At 34.3% G+C, this 20,358-nt stretch overlaps 1 protein-coding gene across 9 annotated transcripts in view; it reads right to left on the reverse strand.

Moving 5' to 3' along the window:
• Nucleotides 1-20,358, reverse strand: part of AP4E1 (adaptor related protein complex 4 subunit epsilon 1) — a 92,237-nt gene that overhangs the window by 63,800 nt on the left and 8,079 nt on the right. For 8 of the 9 annotated variants that reach the window (XM_082450081.1, XM_082450078.1, XM_082450080.1 and 5 more), the window contains 7 exons: nucleotides 19,306-19,379; nucleotides 16,804-16,925; nucleotides 14,047-14,206; nucleotides 12,310-12,476; nucleotides 8,885-8,958; nucleotides 2,343-2,465; nucleotides 2,131-2,240 (listed from right to left, as the gene is read on the reverse strand). In XM_082450081.1, the coding sequence (XP_082306207.1) occupies nucleotides 2,131-2,240; nucleotides 2,343-2,465; nucleotides 8,885-8,958; nucleotides 12,310-12,476; nucleotides 14,047-14,206; nucleotides 16,804-16,925; nucleotides 19,306-19,379 (830 nt within the window). The remainder of the gene's footprint in view (nucleotides 1-2,130; nucleotides 2,241-2,342; nucleotides 2,466-8,884; nucleotides 8,959-12,309; nucleotides 12,477-14,046; nucleotides 14,207-16,803; nucleotides 16,926-19,305; nucleotides 19,380-20,358) is intronic. The other variant, XM_082450079.1, reaches the window with a different exon arrangement.

The following is a 20,358-nucleotide window of genomic DNA, read 5'->3' on the forward strand; positions in this document are numbered from 1 at the left end:
AGTAATAAAATCAGGTAAAAGGGAATCCCAGCCCCAAGCAACAGGTCACTCCATACCCCAGGACCAAAGTTCTTGCCATATCGTTACTGATGGAGGTTAGAAGTGACAGTGGCATCGAGGAGACAGTACTGCAGTGCCTTCTTGGGGCACCACTGATACTCAGTACCCTTCCCCAAAAATTCAAGCTACTTTTCTCACTACAGATCAGACTTCAAATTTTAAAAGTTATCTAGTTTCCCTTTGACCTTCATTTTTAAATGAGATCCTAATAAATAAATACAGCACTAAAAAAACTGTATCTAAGTCACCTGTGTTCAATTTAGTACTTAACCACACAAAGAAAATGCATGCTCTATGTCTGTTCAAAGTGGAAGAGCCATATAATTATTTGTTAATGTCCCTTGGCATCTTCTCATTTTTCTACAATGTCCACACATAGAAATTAGTACATCTGTAAACTTCCTGGATTCATTCAAGGCAGGTAACAATTTTCAGAAGATTAAAAATATGAATGCAAAAAACATATATGTATATATATGTAAATGGCAATTTCTTAAAAATATTATTTCAAAAATAGTACTTCTAAAATTCAAAATTTTTAATCTTATCTTTTAAAAATTATAGTTGTTTAATGTAATACAGTGTTCTCTCAATAAACTACTTTTAATTCACTGCTTTTAAGTAATTTAGATGTTTCGTAGATTCTTTTTATCTTTATTATTTTTAAAATCAGAAATAAAACTATCTACTCTTCTTACCTAGGTCCCATATACCATTTTAAATGAAGGTATAGAGTGATTCTCTACATGAGAATTAACAGATATATCTACATGGATACCCAAGTAGATACTGAAGCAATTTTATAAAAGGAAAAAGTTGAAAAAAATTAAGTAAATTATACACCTTTCCTTCCAAAAAGTTCAAACCATTTTAGGGATATCTTTATTAATTCTTTCAACATTCCTACATATTCAATAGGGACTGCATTAGCCTAGTTTATGATGTTAATAATGGAAAAAATTAATCATCATAAATTACTTCTTAAAACTGTACTAACAGGAAGACCTGGGAATAGAATTCAGGTCTCCGACTGATACAATTCTTGGACCAAAAAGATATTAATGAATCCTATACAGGTAACTGGACCTAACTCCTCCAACTCATAATTTGTTTTTTTATTATTTTTTTAAGAGTGTTCTTGTCTTGACAGCTTTTGTTTCATTTTCTATTTTATTTATTTTTAAAACTTATTTATTTTTATTTTTGGCTGTGTTGGGTCTTCCTTGCTGCATGCGGGCTTTCTCTACTTGCAGCGAGCGGGGGCTACTCTTTGTTGCGGTGTGCAGGCTTCTCATTGCGGTGGCTTCTCCTGTTGTGGAGCATGGGCTCTAGGCGCATGGGCTTCAGTAGCTGCAGCGCGTGGGCTCAGTAGTTGTGGCTTGTGGGCTCTAGAGCACAGGCTCAGTAGTTGTGACACACGGGCTTAGTTGCTCCGCAGCATGTGGGATCTTCCCGGACCAGGGTTCCCCTGCAATTGGCAGGCGGATTCTTAACCACTGCACCACCAGGGAAGTCCCAACTCATAATTTAAAACCATTCTTGTCACAGACATAGAGGATGGACTTCAGGACACGGGGAGGGGTAAGGGTAAGCTGGGACGAAGTGATAGAGTGGCATGGACTTATATACACTACCAAATGTAAAACAGATAGCTAGTGGGAAGCAGCCGCATAGCACAGGGAGACCAGCTAAGTGCTTTGTGACCACCTAGAGGAGTGGGATAGGGAGGGTGGGAGGGAGACGCAAGAGGCAGGAGATATGGGGATATATGTATAGCTGATTCACTTTGCTATAAAGCAGAAACTGATACACCATTGTAAAGCAATTATACTCCAATAAAGATGTTTTAAAAAAATAAATTAAAAAAATAAAACCATTCTTGTAATTACTGACACAAGTGCTTTTTAGAAAAGTTCCTTAAACTTCAATAGAAAGAATAAAATGCACTCAAAAGTTAAAATACACACGTGTGCACATACACGCTGCCCACCGTTTTAATCTCTCTCCATAATACCAACAGAGTTTAAAAACTGTAACACTTCACATACATTACTCAAAATACCAGTTTACCTCTCTTTTAATAATGGGATCAGGATGGTCTAAGCATTCAATTATTGTCATCTGGTGTTGAAGAGCCAGAGTGGGATCCTGTTGGATAACATAGGTAAGAGCCTTCAATCCTAGAAGCAAAGATTACATTATAGAAAGTGACATAGGACAAATACCCAGCAAATTTCAAAAACTCTCTTGGTAATTTCCATCAAAAGAACCAATCATCTTACCTAAATATTTGAGATTTATTTTAGGTGACAAAACAAATTTTCCAATGCACTTGGCAGCCTTCTCAAGTAATTCCGATTTAGGATAAATAGAATAGACTGTATGTACACATTCAAACAGAATAGCTACAGAAATAAAATATTATAATGTCAGGGATCATATTAAGGCATAATAAAAGAATATATCTGTGTAGAACTCCTAACAAAACAAACTAATTGGAAGGTCAGTTTTAGTCAAAAATCTTACTTATGGAAATTTTTCAAAGATAAGAACTTTATTGTTTTCAGGCTTTATACAGTTGTTAGGATTATGTTACCACAGTACAATTTAAAGAGAATGATATATATTAATAGATAAGAATGATATATTCAGTCATGCAACAAGTATTTTCTGAAACTTCCTATGAGCCAGACATTGTTCTACTAGTATGGATATAGCGGTGACAAAAACCCCTGCCCTCAAGGAAATCACATTCTAACGGACACATAAGTAATACATTCATTGTTCCTATATAAATAGATACTTCCAACACTCCTTGAATGCTTCAAAATAATTTATTCTTAGGCAGTTTCTACCACTTTTACACAGAAACTGTATATGTAGTTTATTTCAGTGTGGTTTATTTCAACATAATCATTTCAGGATGCTCTAGCATTTATTTCAAAATAGGGCCACTACTCAAAAATCTTCAAATCACTTTTTAACAATTAACCTCCAAGGATATAGAAAATCTACTGAACATCTTAATAGTGTTCAAATTTGATTTTCTAGTCTCATCAAAGATCTGATAACTATAATAGATGATCAAAGTGGATACTAAAATTTTTCTCAAACGCTTTTAAACAGCATGAGTCAAAGAGCTGGAGCTTCGCCATGGTAAAGAAGAATCATTTAGGCACCATAAAGTCCTGCATGTCCTATGGAATCACAGAATGAGAAGTGAGACACAGAATCAGCAGACTTAAAAACAGTTCTACTACATAGTTGAAGCGTATCGTGTCTTTGATAGAATCACTCCTGCTCTTTTTCCAAAAGCTTAAAACATAACAATCAAACATTTGTGTACAGGACATAAGATAGATCCTGAATATTCAACTATGTTTTACACTGCTAAGTTGCCTATCAATTGATACACATATAAATTTCCGGTAAAAAGCTTTACATAAATAAATACTTTCTAAAGAAGGAGAGAGAAAAGAAATCAGAAGGAAAGATTTTTAAGAAATAAACAACTCTTTAAGAAGGGAACTGACTTTAATTAAAGGAAAACCTACAAAGTAAGTCAATTGAACCTAAAAAGATACTTTATATATCCAGATGTTATGCTGTAAAAAGTCTTTACTCTGTGCTATGAAAAAAGTTGATTTTATGACTTCACGAAGTAAACAGAGAGAGCCTTAGTCAACTAACTAATCAACTAAGGCAGGAGTAGGCAACACATCATTAAACACAGCCCTCAGCCTATCTTTGTAAGCTGTGAACTAAGAATGATTTTTACATTTTTTGAGATATAACTGACATATAAAATTATTAGTTTTAGGTATACATTTTTAAAGGTTTAAAACAAACAAAGGAGAATATATGACAAAAACCTATATGACCTACACAAAACCTAAAATATTTACTATCTAGCCCCCTTTTCAGAAGAAGTTTGTCAAACCCTGAACAAACATGCTAGTCCTAAGTAAGATTAAAAATGATGATGTTCCATTTTCTATCATAACTGACATATTTTCCTTTATGGATTTCTACCATTTAGAACTCTCCTATCAAGATGTTTTACTGACAGCAAAAGCTTCTCAATACCCGTCTAAAACCTAAACTTTTATATTTAGATGCTCATAAGATTTCTGAAAAGCTAGTTTAAGTAAAATTAATAGTTCAAAAATTGCACTTGTTAGTCAACCTAGGCATAAATGAGCTGAAATGAACTTAATAGGTTTTTAAATTATTTTAAAATTTAGAGGCTAAGAGCCTTTATTCTCCAACTCTACAAAAGTCTAAGTCCATAAATGAAAAAGCAATTACTCTGCTGTCTCCTCACTGCAGTGGTTAAAAGAATACAGTAAGTCCCCTACATATGAACCTTCAAGTTGCAAACTTTCGAAGATACAAACGTGCCCCTGTATGCCAGCGGCTGTACTGTACTACCGTACTTTTCAAGGTACTGTACTGTAAGATTAAAAATGCTTTATTTTTGTGTTTGTTTTTTATGTATTATTTGTGTGAAGAGTGTTATAAAGCTATTACAGTACAGTACTACATAGCCAACTGTGTTGGTTGAGTACCTAGGTTAACTCTGTCGGACTTATGAACAAATTGGACTTACAAACACGCTCTCGGAACGGAACTTGTTTGTATGTAGGGGACTTGCTGTAGAACCTCTAAGGATTTCTAAAAGTAAAATGCATCGTGGAGCTTTGTTTACTCTTCCAGAGCAAGCCAGGTCCTAATCAAAATACCATCAAGTAAAAAATTAACAAATTAAAAATTAATAACGTTCTAACATTTGTGACACTGTGGTTTTATCATAGATATTTTGGGTAGGATTATGCACAAAATTTGAAGAAGTTCTACTGACACTGTATCCTTCAGACTAGACTTTACTTTCATTTTAAATAAGTTAACTACTGTCACCACTCTGGCAGGGAGATGCAGGTACCATGCAATGAGGGTGGCAGTCCAGATTCTCCGTTCTGCCTCCTTTAACACTTGGAGAGGCAGGGGATGCTGGTTCCTTCTGGATGGGGGATGGAGGTACCCTGCCTGGAAGAGGTAGGGGCACCCCGTTACTGCTCCCTATACAACCTGCATTGAGATTAAGGGGGTGGCCCTGGTATACGTGACCAGTTTAAAAGCCCTAACTCATCACTAGGCTTCTTCTAACACCACCTCAGGAAAGATGGGAGGGGTACCTCATTATTCCCTACTCCTGGATAATGTGAAATCCAGGCTTCCCACATCATCTCTACTGGCAACGCCAGGGAGGGTCCCCCTTAACATCTGGCAGGGATGAAACTGCAGCTGCCCCTCTTGGTCTTCACCACTAGCCCCGTGGAAGGGTTGGGGTACCTCATTATATCTGGTGAGGGTGGAAATCTTGACTCTCCATTCAGCCTCTGCTGCTGTGGGTGGTCCACAGTTTTTTCTGTGTGGTGCTTGACTGTAATAGAAGAGCTATTATCTGAAAGTTTTCTATCTTGCTAGTTTGCTCTTTTTCCCTTAGTCCTTTAGCTAGAGAGCAGGCTTTTTTCAGGGCATTTTTGTCTGCACCTGTTGGCATTTTCAGACTGCTGGCTCTCCAGTACCCAGTCTGGGGTACATGAGGCAAAAAGAAAGCCCAGGGTACTCACCTTGGTGTCGTTCCTTGCATGCCAAGGTCCCTAACCAGTCTACCTTCATTTATCCACCTTTCAGAGTCTTATATGTTTATTTTACATATAATGTCCAGAGTTTTTAGGTGTACTTAGTGGGAAAAGTACTTCTATCTACTTTTGATGGTTCTATCCCTTATACTTCATTTTACGTAATTCTCCCAATTTACCAAATAGTTTACTAAAAATGTCTTTCTCATCTTATCAGTACCCTGCCCCAAACTATTCCATACCTCCAGATTTATACAGTATAAAGTTCCTCTGGCTGCCACGGGAGGACCTCCACAATATGGGCTTCCCACTGCTTCCACTATGAACTGTCCAATCAGGCTGGCAAGTCACTGTTCTCTGAAACTGTTTTAAACACCCCCGCTTCTACACCTTCTCTCATGTTCCCTCTGCCTTAGAACCACTTTTAACCTCCCTTCTGGCTATCTTAATCCTATCTTTCAAGGTCCTATTACATCAATAAATCTTTATGTGCCCTGAAGCCCAGAGTGATCTTTATCGCCTTTGGATTCCTGTAATATTTATTGACTTTATCTCCCCTTTGCATTCTGCCTTATACTGGTATTATGCTTTCATAAATAAGTTATCTTCTCCATTATACTGTAAATTCCTTGAAGGCAAAGATTATATTTAATACTTCTTCATATCCTCTACATCACTTTATGCAATGCCTGGCACATAGCAGATACTCAATAAATGCCTCTGATGTGATTTATTTCTTGATTTGACACTAAGGTAAGTTATAATAATGAAACTTTCATAAAAATACAGTTTAGAAAATATTAAGACTGAAACCCAATAAGATAACTGATAAAAGTAAAATAACTTTCTCTTCTTTTAATTCAATTAAAACATATTACTCACTGAGTAATCCAGTGCCAGATACTGGGATATGCTGGCCAATAAGACAGACACAGTCCCTGCCCTTATGAAATTTATAATTTAAAATTCACATTTTTAAGTAATAAGATATTTATATTAGGTTTACTAGAGAACACTCTACCATTGATAAAATCACTGTAAGCTATAAACTGTATCAGTACAAATACGGGGGGAAATGTAGAACAAACAGAAGATAAATAAAGGAAAAAAGGGAAACAATAGAAACTATAAGTTTCTCTGGCAAGGTGAAACACTGGACTGACAGACTACAAAGAAATAAATTGTTGGCATTGGTCCCAGCAATCTTAATAAAAGAAGGATGTCCTAATGGAGAACATTAAAAAATATTTCCTCAGGTGTACAGTATTCTCTAAATCGAAAGTAGTAACAGTGGTTATCTCCAGGAGAGGGAACTGGGTGGTGGGTAATAAGGGTCAAAGGGACACTTACTGTTCACTGTATACCCTTTTGTACCTTTTGAATTTTGAACCATGTGCATATATTACCTATTCAAAAAAATTTAAAAATTAAAGCTGAAATGTCAATTACCGAAAGAAAAAAAAAAAACTTTCTGCAAGGAAAAAAAGCAGACAATTGATTTTAAACAGAATTCCTTGAGAGCCTTTCAAACCTTTATCCTAGACCATGATTATATCTCAAGCAAAACTTTTTAATTTACTTTTGCTGCCTCCAAAGATTCTGACACTACTCTGGATACTCTGACAGCTCCTAGCCAAACCACCTGCCTCAATAATGGTCATCCTTATCTCTGGCACTTTATTCTTCTCATTACATAGCAGGATCCTAGATGATGTCAACTATTCATTATACTATACACTTATAAGGGCAGGGCCTGTGTCTACCTTATTCTTCTCTTAAGCTCTCACACTTAGCATGGAGGAATACGTTAAGTCAATCAACTCTTTCCTCAATCTGTACCTAGTTTACAAATTAAATTTTTGTTTTGTAGGCATTCAATAAATACTGGTTGAACAAATGAATACACCACACTTATTACCTTAATTACCATTTATACACACAAAACATAAATCTATCCTTCAAAATTTACTATCCCAATTCACTACCATGTGCATTATTTTTTCCATACTAGTCTTATGCATGCAATCCTTTCTTTTTATTCCTACTGCGTTTTTGTCAAGCACTTTTATTACAGTTAAACTAGTTCAATTTCTGCCCTCTAGTCTACTCTGCACTTCTACAACCACTGTTCTTAAAGATCCACAGCTTACCATTGTCTGAAAGAACAAGTAACGCTCTCCATCCCCTACTTCACGGTATTTTACCAGATTAAGAAATGACTTCTCATTTGACTTATATCTCTCAATACTTCTTCTACTGCCCTTCTCCATACCAGGTGAGATTCAAACTGTTTTACTTCTATCCTTTAAATATCTCCAAATATCCCAATTTCTTCAACGAGCTTTTTCAGGCTGATCAATAAAGAACTAAGAGTTCTTCCCTCTGGCTATTAAGATTGGAAGTTTTTTTGGTTACTTTTCTCAGTTCTCCTCCCTCCTCCCCCATTTTACTCTTGTCTCTTATCACTAAATTACTTTGTAAAATTGTATTTAACATAAATAGCTATTGTCTCTTCATTAAAAAGTACATTATTCCACATCTATATATTCTTATCTATATCGTACTCATCCTTCAGTTATCTTCTTAAATATCACTTTTTCAGAAAAGCCTTCCTTGTTCTCCCTCTCATCTAAGACTAGCTGCTGTATTCTCCAGAGTACCTTGTAAATTCACTTCTGTAACATTTCTACTACCTGTCCCTTTCCATCTAACTAGGCTGTGAGCTCAACGATAATATTATTTTATTCACGACTGTATTCCAAGCATCTTGCACAGGGCCTGATAAATAACAAAAACTTAAGAAATATTTGGTGACTAGTTGACTGATTCTTTAATTTAAGAACTGTCTTAAGTATGGAATGGACCTACTAGGTTATCTTCACAGTCAATTAGATGCTTGGTGGACATTTTCAATACAGAGACAATTTCTCTTTAAAAATAAAGACTTAAAAAGAGAGACAATTATAATAGTCAATTTAGGTCAACATTTAAACAATGGCGTAATTTCAAATTATTTCTATTAGTTATTCAATGCTTCCAGTGAAAAATAATAATCCCAAAACCACCTTAAAAATTAACATTTAAAATTCTATTGAAATTTATAATATTCTAACACAGATTTAGCTATAATACTGAAAACATTATTAGTCATTAGAGCAGCATTTACATATGTTACCTACCATATGTGACATTGTGATTTAACTCAGCTCTTCGTAAGGATTCATCGAGAACATCATACATTAATTCACTTGTCCTGTTTAAAAGATATTTTATTTGCAGTAGAATTATAGTATTATAACCCAATAAAACATAGTTTTTCAAATTTCTCTCTCTTTAAAACTGAGGATCTACAGAAAAGAAGTGAAAGAAATTCATTTTATGAATTGGGAATTTCACTTCTTAAAGATTCCATTTGTTCTTTTTCATGAGTTTAACTTCCTGCTTTATCAAAGCTGACTAGTCAATGAAGAGATAAGTCAATCAACTCTTTCCTCAATCTGAACCTACTTACAAATAAAGTTTTTGTTTGGTTGAACATGCTTTTATAATTTTCTTCGTAATATAATATTTCTACCTGTTTAAAGTTACTACACTAATACTTCACATACCAGATTATTCCAGACAGTATATTATCTGTATTTCAAACACTTAGTTTTTAAAAAATATTCAAATACTAGTCTTTCTTTGAGCAGTACCAGGTTCATCAGAAAGAAAATTTTAACTTTCATTTATGTTAAATAATAAAGAAATTATATTTTGTGGAATTAACAGATTAATAACATTCCTGTGTCTTTATGGTCACCAATTACAGTTATTGTTACTGGGTTGAGGTAGATACTATACAAAAATGCAGTGTTTTATAGAGCCCTAGCACTCTGCCACCAAGCCTTTTCTCCAAGGAAAAGTCCTCTCCAAGAGGCCAATGTGAAAACTATGGCTTCTCAGCTGATATTTTTGTATGTTTTGTAAACTCAAAAAACACTAATAGAAAAAAGCACCATCAACACAGAATACCCAGGGACTTCCCTGGCAGTCCAGTGGTTAAGACTCCACGCTTCCAATGCAGGGGGCGTGGGTTCAATCCCTGGTCGGGGAACTAAGATCCCACAGGTCGCGTGGCGTAGTCAAAAAAAAAAAAAAAAAAAAAAAACCAATAGAATACACAGTTGTTTCTTGTGGAGAAACTACACTATAAAACAAACAAAAAGATGAAAATAATCTGAGGCTATACAAATTACATATCATGTATGTTACAACTTTCTCAGAAAATGTCTTTTTTTTTCAAATATACAGCTGTAAAACTCAATATGAAGTGCATGTACTTCTACTGCATCTTAACTAAAGTATAAATATCCAGTGAGAATCCAGAACCATATCCTAAAATTCCTCATTTTATTATGTAAGCATTTCTTCTACAGACAACCATATAGTAGACATTACAAATCCTTCCCTCCCCAAATTTGGTAATACTACACTTAGATTATGGTATAGTTGCCCAATTTTAAAAGCCAATGTCCGGCATAAGAGTCATAATTAACCACATGAAATGTGGAAACATTTGCAGACATGATTGAGCTAACTGTTAATAACCTAAGAAGCAGAATGCTATAAAACACAAGAAAATATTCAAACTATAGATATAAAAGACCATAAATATAAGAGATTTTTCCAGTAAATTAATTCTTTCAATTAAATACATCAGAATCCTGTTATAAAATAACTTAACATTTTTACTTTGCCACACTGAGCTAATCATAACTTAAGAAATCTACGTTAACATAAAATCTTATTAGAGTTGGGACAACAAAGAAGGGGACGAACATTCTAATGTTCCATAACATTATAAGAGAGTTCTACTCTTTATTCATTTAATTAAGCCTAATTTCTATTCAACTGAGCTCTCTGAACTCTATTCAACATACTCATCTTTGCACATATTCTTCAAATTCATCCATGAAGGAAAGAAGGAAGATAATGAGTTAACGAATTTAGTAAATTCACTAAATGCCTCCAAAATTACTTCCTGACAACATATGACGGCATTAAATCCTTTTGGACCAGTGAGGTCTGAATGCATTACTATGAAATTCATGGTTTTAAAACAGAATTCTAGTGAACTCCAACTAGAGCTCCACAATAGGACAAACATTTCTAATGTGTGTGTCTGCTTCATCAACTCCAGGTTTTCACCCTAGGTTTCAATCAAGGTTGAGATTCATAAACATAGAAAAAAGTAAAATAGCAACACCAAGAGTGATACAGCCCAGTTAGCGCTCATCAGGAGCTCACCAAAGACGGATGCTGACATGACACTGAGGAGACATTACTAGGAGCAATAATAGCCTAGAGGACAATCCCTTAGTAAAGTGAGACTAAAGAATTAGCATATAGGAGTTCTCTGGTGGTGCAATGGTTAAGAATCCACCTGCCAATGCAAGGGACACGGTTCGATCCCTGGTCTGGGAAGATCCCACATGCCGCAGAGCAATTAAGCCTGTGCGCCACAACTACTGAGCCCGTGGGCCCTAGAGCCCGTGCTCCACAAGAGAAGCCACTGCAATGAGAAGCCCGTGCACCGCAACGAAGAGTAGCCCCTGCTCGTGGCAGCTAGAGAAAAGCCCACACACATCAACGAAGACCCAACGCAGCCAAAAATAAATAAAATTTTTTTAAAAAGTATTAGCATATAAATGTACCCTACTGTATAAAACAGAACCACATCTCTAAAGTCAGAACCTGATTAATAATATTTTCTCAAGACAGAAACACATCAGGGGCTCAAGCATGGTCCCTGCTCTCAAGGGGACCAAATCTAGTTGCTCTTGAACAGTTCAGAAAAAAATTCTTAAATAAAAATAACAGGTGTGCACACATGCGCACACAGAGAGAGAAAGAATGATAAAGCAAATACAAATAATTGATGAACAGAGGTAGAGAGAGCTCCCTGTACTATTCTTGGAATTTTTCCGTAAGCTTGAAAAACTACAGCAAAATTAAAAGTTACAAAAATATATGTAACTGGAAAGGCACCCATAAAAAGTTTAATAAAATTACTGCCTAAAAGAGTAATTCAAACAAATGAATTGTTCCAATTAGAGCAACAGGGTAAGCAAACTATAGTCTGCATGCCTAATCTGTCCAGATGCCTGTTTTTGTATGGGCTACAGGCTAAGAATGGTTTTTACGTTTTTAAGTGGTTGAAAAAAAAATCAAAAGAATAATATTTCATGACACACAAAGATTATATGAAATTCAAGTTTTAATGTCCTTAAAGAGTTTTTTTGGAACATAGCTGTGCTCATTCATTTACATATTATTTATGGCTGCTTTTGAGGTGTATACAACAGCAGAATTAAATGGTTGCAATAGACAACATATAGCCCACAAAGCCTGAAATATTTATCTGGCCCTTTATAAAAAAGTTTCCCAAGCCCCAGACTAGAATGGTTTATCCTAGGAATAGATTATCCCAGCAACCTGAATTTTTACACTTCTTATAGTGGCTTATTTATCACTATTAAGTCAATTAAGCATTGCGAGAAGCTGGTTTATCATGACACCTCTAGATGACTAAAGCCTATCAGATTTACCTAGAATAGTTTACCTTTGATCATCTTTTCCTAGAAGTCCTAGTATTCTCAACAGCTGAATTTGTAACCATGGTGCTGGTACACTGTGGTAATTGAAATCTATGGGGAGTTTTCCTCCAACCACTTGCTTCAAAATAGTTACAAAACTCCCAGTCAAGTCTTTATATGCAGATGAATTCTCCTACATCCAAAAAACAAAGTAAAACAAAACAAAAAACTTTCTGTTAATAATAATGTCTTTAAAATAAAATAGACCTGGTTGAAATGCCATAAAGAATCTAACTTAATACATGCTCACTTAAGAAGTTTCATGTTCATATTTAATGAAACAGTCCTCTAACTGTGTAATTTCTTCCACCATGAAACTCCTCTGGCTACCAGATCCAGAGCTGAATCATGCCCTAAAAAGCTTCCACCACTTCCTACTTCCTATACAGTTTAATCACATTTCCAAAGTTCTATAATTACATCTTAGAACCTTTAAAAGCTAGTTTCAGCAATTAAAGCAAAAATTGAAAAGAATTGGCATACTGAAAAAAGCAGTAATACCTCTACTTTTGACAAAAACCAAGGTCTGCTTCCAATCTCTGAATTTTGTTTTCAAAAGACTTCTCATGTGATTGAACTAAATATATTCCAGGTGGAAGAGCATAGCCAAAATTACTCAAACACTTAAAACCCCCAAAATCAGTAAGCCTGCTTATCAAAAATTAATTAACTCTATAGTATTTAAACATATTTGTGATTCTGAATGAGTGTGCCTTGATTATCTATCTGACTAATCTCTTGGACTGGAGAAATTTTTTTTTTCATCTTATTTTTTTTAACTGAAGTATAGTTAACATACAATACTGTATTAGTTTCAGGTATACAACATAGTGATTCAGCATTTATGTATATTACGAATTGATCACCACTATAGGTCTAGTAACCATCTGCCTGAACTGGGGAAATTAAGTACACATTCCTCAAAATGAATGTTAGACTCTTCATTGTAATTTTTACTATGTATCAAGGACAAATTTTTGGAAGGGAAATAATAGCTCTTTCAGAGTTTAATAAATATTAGAGGAAAAATAAGATTTAATATCAATTATCTATTTATGCCACACTATTTTGGAGCACACAATGCATAAAAGTAAAGACAACCTTCAGCTTCTGTAATTTTAAATTGATTTCAACAGCATATCCCATTGCATTATGAGGTATGATGAAATCTCTCACAAATATATACTTTCAGACACAAAGGGTTTCAGGCAATACACTGGGGTTGAATTAGTATAAACCCGTATCATCATTTAGAAAAATTTTTTACCATACTGTTCAACCCCCCTTCCTCCTCCAACACAGTATCAACATATGGAGTCAACACTGTAGGCTATGCCTTGCACGTTCCCCACCAGCTCTCCTCATTTCTATAAACCGTTATATGTATCCCATGAAGTTGTATAAAAGGGAGGCACTGCTTGAAAAACCACAAATCTGCAAATTTCAACCACCTTCCAGAGCTACCATTTTTCCATGCTTCTTTAGTAACAATGAAAAAATTTTAGGCATAATAAAAGACTAAATCTATAATTTGTCTACAACTCATGTGATCAACAACATGCAAATATTACTATTAAAGTGTCAATAATACAAATTTAAATGTGACCTAAGCATTTTACTGAAAAATATGAGTTTTCTTTTAATTACATAATTATATTTTTCTAATGGTAGCTACTCAGTACCTGTTCAAAATGCCAACTTACCTTAATCATCTTAAGGTATATGTGCAAGGAAGCAGCCATGACCCCAACATCTCTGTCACAAAGTGCTTTCCGAAACTTAATATGGATATGCTGTACTTGATTAGGAGCGATGAGATAGAATTTATATAATGCTAGGACAGCTTTTCTTCGTATAACCTCCCTAAAGATAAAAAATAAAATCTAAATAAACCATCTGAATTATCATTTAGTTTGAAAAGATTATGGACCAGATGATTTTAAAATACCAGCTGTTACCTGAATCTAAAAAGAAAGAATTACACATTTATTATTAATTTTTTATTCTAATCTACCAAACTATAAAAAGTGGTTATCTCTAGGAGGTAAGACCGCAAGAGACTTTAACTGTCCATGTTATATATTTCTCTAGTTATAAAATTTTTTGGTAACAAGCATATATTACTTTTGAAACCAAAACAAACCAGGAAAGATAAATTCCTTAATTCCCTAATTCCATTTTTGAAAGCCGTATCTCCAGAAATTGGGAAAAGAATCAACAGTAAGTTTAAATGAGTGAGAGGTAATTTCTGCTAGTAACATTAAACAGTCTCTCCATCAATATTAAAAGTCTCCTTAACATTCTAGCTTTTCATATTTCTTTTTTTATATCATGGGCAAACATACTCCAAATACTTTGCGGGGGCAGGGGAGTATAAGGGGGACTTACATTAAAAGATGTTACTCCTCTCCTTGCCCAGCTCATGTTTCAAAAACCTCATTACAATGAAGAGGAAAGTATACACAAGTCTTGCACTTCATTTGTAACAGATAATGTCTAGCACACAAGAAGCAAAAATAAAGAGTTGCTATCCTATGAACATAATGTAGTTTCCAAGGAATTATATTCCTTGTTTTTGTCTCTTATGCCTATTTCCACATAGCTCATATTTGCAGACTATGCTGGCAGTGCCCACAACAGCAGTACGGAAGTATTTACTTTCAGGGTTCCTTAATATGTATTTCTGTTACCTAAAACCATAGAATCTCAAAATTGAGATTATTCAATGCAATCCTCTGTGTTCCACTCAAGAATACTTTTTATAAGATTCCTAACAAATGGTCACTCAGCCTCTGCATTAACAAGCAACCTACTATCTTCCTAGGTAAACTATGTCATGATGGAAAATTCTTTTCACATAAAAAGAAAAGCAGATTAACAAAAGATTTGCCATTAGTATTAATACTACAGTAACTGTAAACTATATCCCAATGTATTGCTATTGGGCGTTAACCAATATGAGTTCCGGGAGAGAGTAAGTAAGTGAGGTGAGGAAAAAGAATACAAACTCTGAACAGGCTCAGGAATACCTAGGTCTGGCCCAAAGTGGTGGCAATAACACAAGATATCAAAAAACCTGGATTTGGGCTGTGAGTTTGGCGTGCTGAAATATAACCAAAAGTCAAAAGTCGAGTCCAAGCCCTGTCTCATAGCTTCGTTGTGATATCTACTGGCTTATCTGTAGCTCTGTCCCACAGTTCTGTCTTTAGCTCTTTACTCCACAGCATGGAGTTAGGTATGGCCATAATTGCAAAAGCAGAGTTTCAGAAAGTCTAAACTCTAACTGGTAGAAGACAGGAAAGGCCAGGACTTGAAATGACAGTAGATGGGAAGCAATAAGGAAAAAATTGAAAGGGTAAATGGGAAGCAACAAGGAAAAAATTCAATTCTTAGAAAGATTTCATACAAAGGGTAAGTATGGCTACCACAAAACAGTGGTGGTATGGAAAAATTTCATAAAAATATGCTCTGCTATGATCAGATCAACCTCTAATTATCTAAGAAAGGCTAATATTTTATTTCCAGTAATTAATTTTCCATACCCATCATTTGTTCTAAACACAGATTTGATATAAACAAAACATTACAAGTCTGAAAAATCTCTGAAGTTATTCCATAATTCTTAGAAAAAGCTATCATTTTTAGCTGGAATATTCATGGTCCAAGATTTAAAGAACACAAACCATAAAATAACATTTTAAAATCTTAGAACACTAAAAATACTGACTTAAGCATATGAAATATTATATGAGTAACAAAAGAAATCTTTATCAAAAATGTATATATAACTAAAATACTGCAATCACAAAGGAAAAATGGCAAGTGACTGTAAACTCTTCCCTAACTCTAAAGATTATGAAGTTAAGGGGCTTGGTCAAAAACAAAATAATTCCAAGTGTGGTGAAAAAGTAATCAAGTTGAGAAGGAGAGAGTTAAGGAATCATACAAGATTAGCAAAATACTATAAGTTAAGGTTCATTTGGATATATTCTGCTATAAAACAGAATTTGAAAGCTGCAGTTTTGATATAAAGCATCCCCAATACATTGAAGGTCTGTATTCATAGCACTTGAACCATTTCCATATGTTTTCCATTATTTCACTTTATCCTCAAAACAACTCTGTGAGAACTAAGGAGCTTCAACCAACCCCATATAGCCAAGAGAAAAACAGGACCCCTGATGGTTAGCAGTAGAAGTGGGAAGAAAGCCAAGGATTCCTGATGCTAAGCCTCACTGACTCTCAGTTTAACTTTAGAAAGTTGCCTAACATTTTTCTAAACCCACATAAAAATAAAGCACAATAAAGGACAAATATCAGGGATTTTTGCATTATACCTGGCAGTCAAAGAACATCCTCTATCCTGGTAGCGTTAAGTTAAAGTTAGAATAAACTTCTGAGTATAAATTTTCCTTTTGAAATACATAGTGTAGACACCTATCCAAAAAGAATTTACTTACTTAGAATGTTGAAGTTTATCTTCTATTAATGGAAGAACAGCTGGAATCATTTCTCGAGGGAAAATCTGGCTGACGATAGTAAGTGCCATACATACTTCTACTAGGTTAGTGCTCTGCAAGTCCTAACATTATTAAGCAAAGAAAACATTCAGTGCAAATTCTGAATCTAAGGACATTGAGTTCAACATTGCAATGGTCCTACACACTTAATAGTTTTCTACTAACTTTTTAAATTAATTTGTACATTTAGGCTTACCTCATATTTTATAGGAATATCCCTGTTTCATTTGCCTTAATAGAGTCAATAGATAAAGGTAGCCAAAAGGCAACTGATCTAAAGGAAACTGTATTTCTGTTTACAATGACCAAAGTAGTCTTCTTTATTACAGCCTTTCAAACTTTTCTAAACTAGTAACAGAATAATTTTATGAATTCTTCTTGTTAATCAACAATATCAGTGGAAGTTTAAAAGGAAGCAATTCTTGAATATATATGATAAAATGCATGCATTCATATATACTTACATAAGCACAAAGTTTACAAACCGTTCTAATAGAACCCAAAACTACATTTTTGAAAGTTTGCAAAAGTTTAAGCTACTAGTAAACTTAAGAGAGTATATAACTTAACAATTCAGAAAGTATTGATACTACACACCCACACACACACTCTCTCTCATATATCAAAAGACTGAAACAAGATAAACATGAAAAAGCTCAACAATGCAATTATACTTCATTACCAATTTTGTTTAAACGTTTAACAGGAAACAATACTGTGTATGGATTAAATTGTGTTTTTATTATCTGTACATTTCAGTTACCCAATTAAACTCTGTTCTTCTTTAAACTGACTTTCAGAATCTAAAAGACTTCAATTATTCAGTTTATATCACATCCCTTTAAAACAGATCCTAGAGAAAAAGACAACAGCATGGAAGATGCATCTGACTAAGAGTCTGGAGATCTGAGTTATAATTCCAACTCTGCTTTTTTTTAATGTATTCTTTTACTGAAGTATATTAATAATATTGTATTAGTTTCAGGTGTACAGCACAGTGATTTAGTATTTTTGCAGATTATACTCCACTATAGGTTATTACAAGATAAATGTGTATAATTCCCTATGCTGTCCTTGTTGTTTACCTATTTTAAATATAGTAGTTTGTTATCTATTAATCCCATACTCCTAATTTGTCCCTCCCTCTCTCCCCTTTGGTAACCACAAGTTTCTTTTCTATGTCTGTGAGTTTGTTTCTGTTTTGCATATACATTCATTTGTATTATTTTTTAGATTCTATATATAAGTGATATCATACAGTACTTGTCCTCTGATTTACTAATATTTAATTTCAAGAGTATTCTCTAGGTCCATCCACATTGCTGCAAATGGCAGTATTTCATTCTGTTTTGTGGCTGAATAATATTCCACTGCGTATATATACCACGTTTTCTTAATCCAGTTGCCTACTGATGGGCATTTGGATTGCTTCCATGTCTTGGCTACTGTAGTGCTGTTATGAACACTGGGGTTATGTATCTTTTTTAATTAGTGTCTTCATTTTTTCCAGATATATACCCAGGAGTGAAATTGCTGGATCATATGGTAGTTCTATTTTTAGTTTTTTAAAGAACCTCCATACTGTTTTCCACAGTAGCTGACCAATTTACATTCCCACCAACCGTGTACAAGGGTTCCCTTTTCTCCACATCCTCACTAACATTTGCTGTTCACAGACTTTTTCGTGATAGCCATTCTCAATGAGGTGATACCTCATTGTGGTTTTGATTTGCGTTTCTCTAATTAGTGATGTTGAGCATCTTTTCATTTCCTGTTAGCTATGGATATGTCTTCTTTGGAAAAATGTCTATTCAGGTCTTCTGCCCATTTTTTCATAGGATTGTTTATTTTTTTTGATATTGAGTTGCATGAGCTGTTTGTATATTTTGAATATTAACCCCTTGTTGGTCCCATGATTTGCAAATATTTTCTCCCATTTCATAGGTTGTCTTTTCATTTTGTCAATTATTTCCTTTGCTGTGCAAAAGCTTTTAAGCTTAATTAGGTCTCATTTGTTTATTTTTGCTTTTATTTTTTCTGCCTTAGGAGACTGATCCAAGAAAATATTGCTACAATTTACGTCAAAGAGTGTTCCATCTATGTTCTCTTCTAGGAGTTTTATGGTTTCAGGTCTTACATGTAGGTCTTTAGACCATTTTGAGTTTATTTTCGTTAACTCTGCTTTTTTAAATGAAACAATAATAACAGCAGCGGTAGCAACTATTATTCTCTACAGTGTTTCATTTAACCCTAACAACTTGGTTAAGTTCTACTATTATCCTCATTTTACAGATGCAGAAACTGATATAAAAGATCTTTCTAAGCCCATTCTATAAGCCCACCTTCTTTGAAAAATACCTAATTTAATACGATTGATGAGAAATGTCAGATGCCTGAAGGAATAATTTAAGACTTCATATTAACCAGCACACAATACAATACCTTTACAACTGTATTCACAAGGAGAAGCAACAGTTCATGACTTTCATGTAGAAATAAAGAAACAGCCAAATAACCTATAAAATTTGAGAGGAAAAGTCTCATAATTACCTGCCAAAAATTAACATTTCCCAAGAAGTTAAACAAAGCAATAATACATTCCAAAATTTAAGTGTCAAAGATACCAGTTACACGTAAATATAAAAACAAATAGTAAAATAACAAGGTTCAAAAAATTCAGTAAGGAAGATTTCAGATGTTCTTCACCCTGAAGTCTTTCACAATTAGGTATTTCACAGGATATAACTGAAATGGAAAAGAGGCTATGTGCACCAACTTAAAGTCCTGTAAATGACATTAGGAATATATGCCTTCTATCTTCTGTGCAAATCTCTACACAATCAATCAAAACATTTTCTGTCTTGTAGCCAAATATAATTATTCAAAAACTAATAGCTACTACAGTTAATAGTGAGTTACTAGCTATTTGTATTACTGAATGAGCTACCTAATACCAATCCATATGATGTAAATCATCTATTAGCCATAAACAATACCTTATTTTCTCAACGTGAAGATAAACTATTGAATGAATAGAAGTTGTTGCGGAAAGAAACAATGTCTACCACATTAAATGTACTCATTTACTCAAGTACTTTTATTTTAATACCATCAAAACATTAAAAAATACAACTTAAAATTGAGGAAGTACGTTAATACTCTGACAAATACCATGTGCATGGAATCTAGATGCTCCATGTCATTTTCCTGTCACCCTTAATATTGATAACATTTGTTAGACAGTTACTGTGGGTTAAGTACATTACAAGCCTCACCTCATTTAATCCTCACAACAACTCTATGAAGTAGATATTCTTATTATCCCCAATATAATAATGAGGCCCCAAAAGGATAACTGCCCAAGGTCTACAGCTACTACATGGTGGAGCCAAGACTACAACGGAGCCAGTAGGAGTTAGTTCACGTTTTTAACCCCTATGCTATTCTGTCTCTCACACAGTCTACTTTGAGACCTTATTCCCTGACTCCCATTCC

Source organism: Balaenoptera physalus, assembly GCF_965194825.1.
Source record: "Balaenoptera physalus genome assembly, chromosome: 2".
NCBI lineage: Eukaryota > Metazoa > Chordata > Mammalia > Artiodactyla > Balaenopteridae > Balaenoptera > Balaenoptera physalus.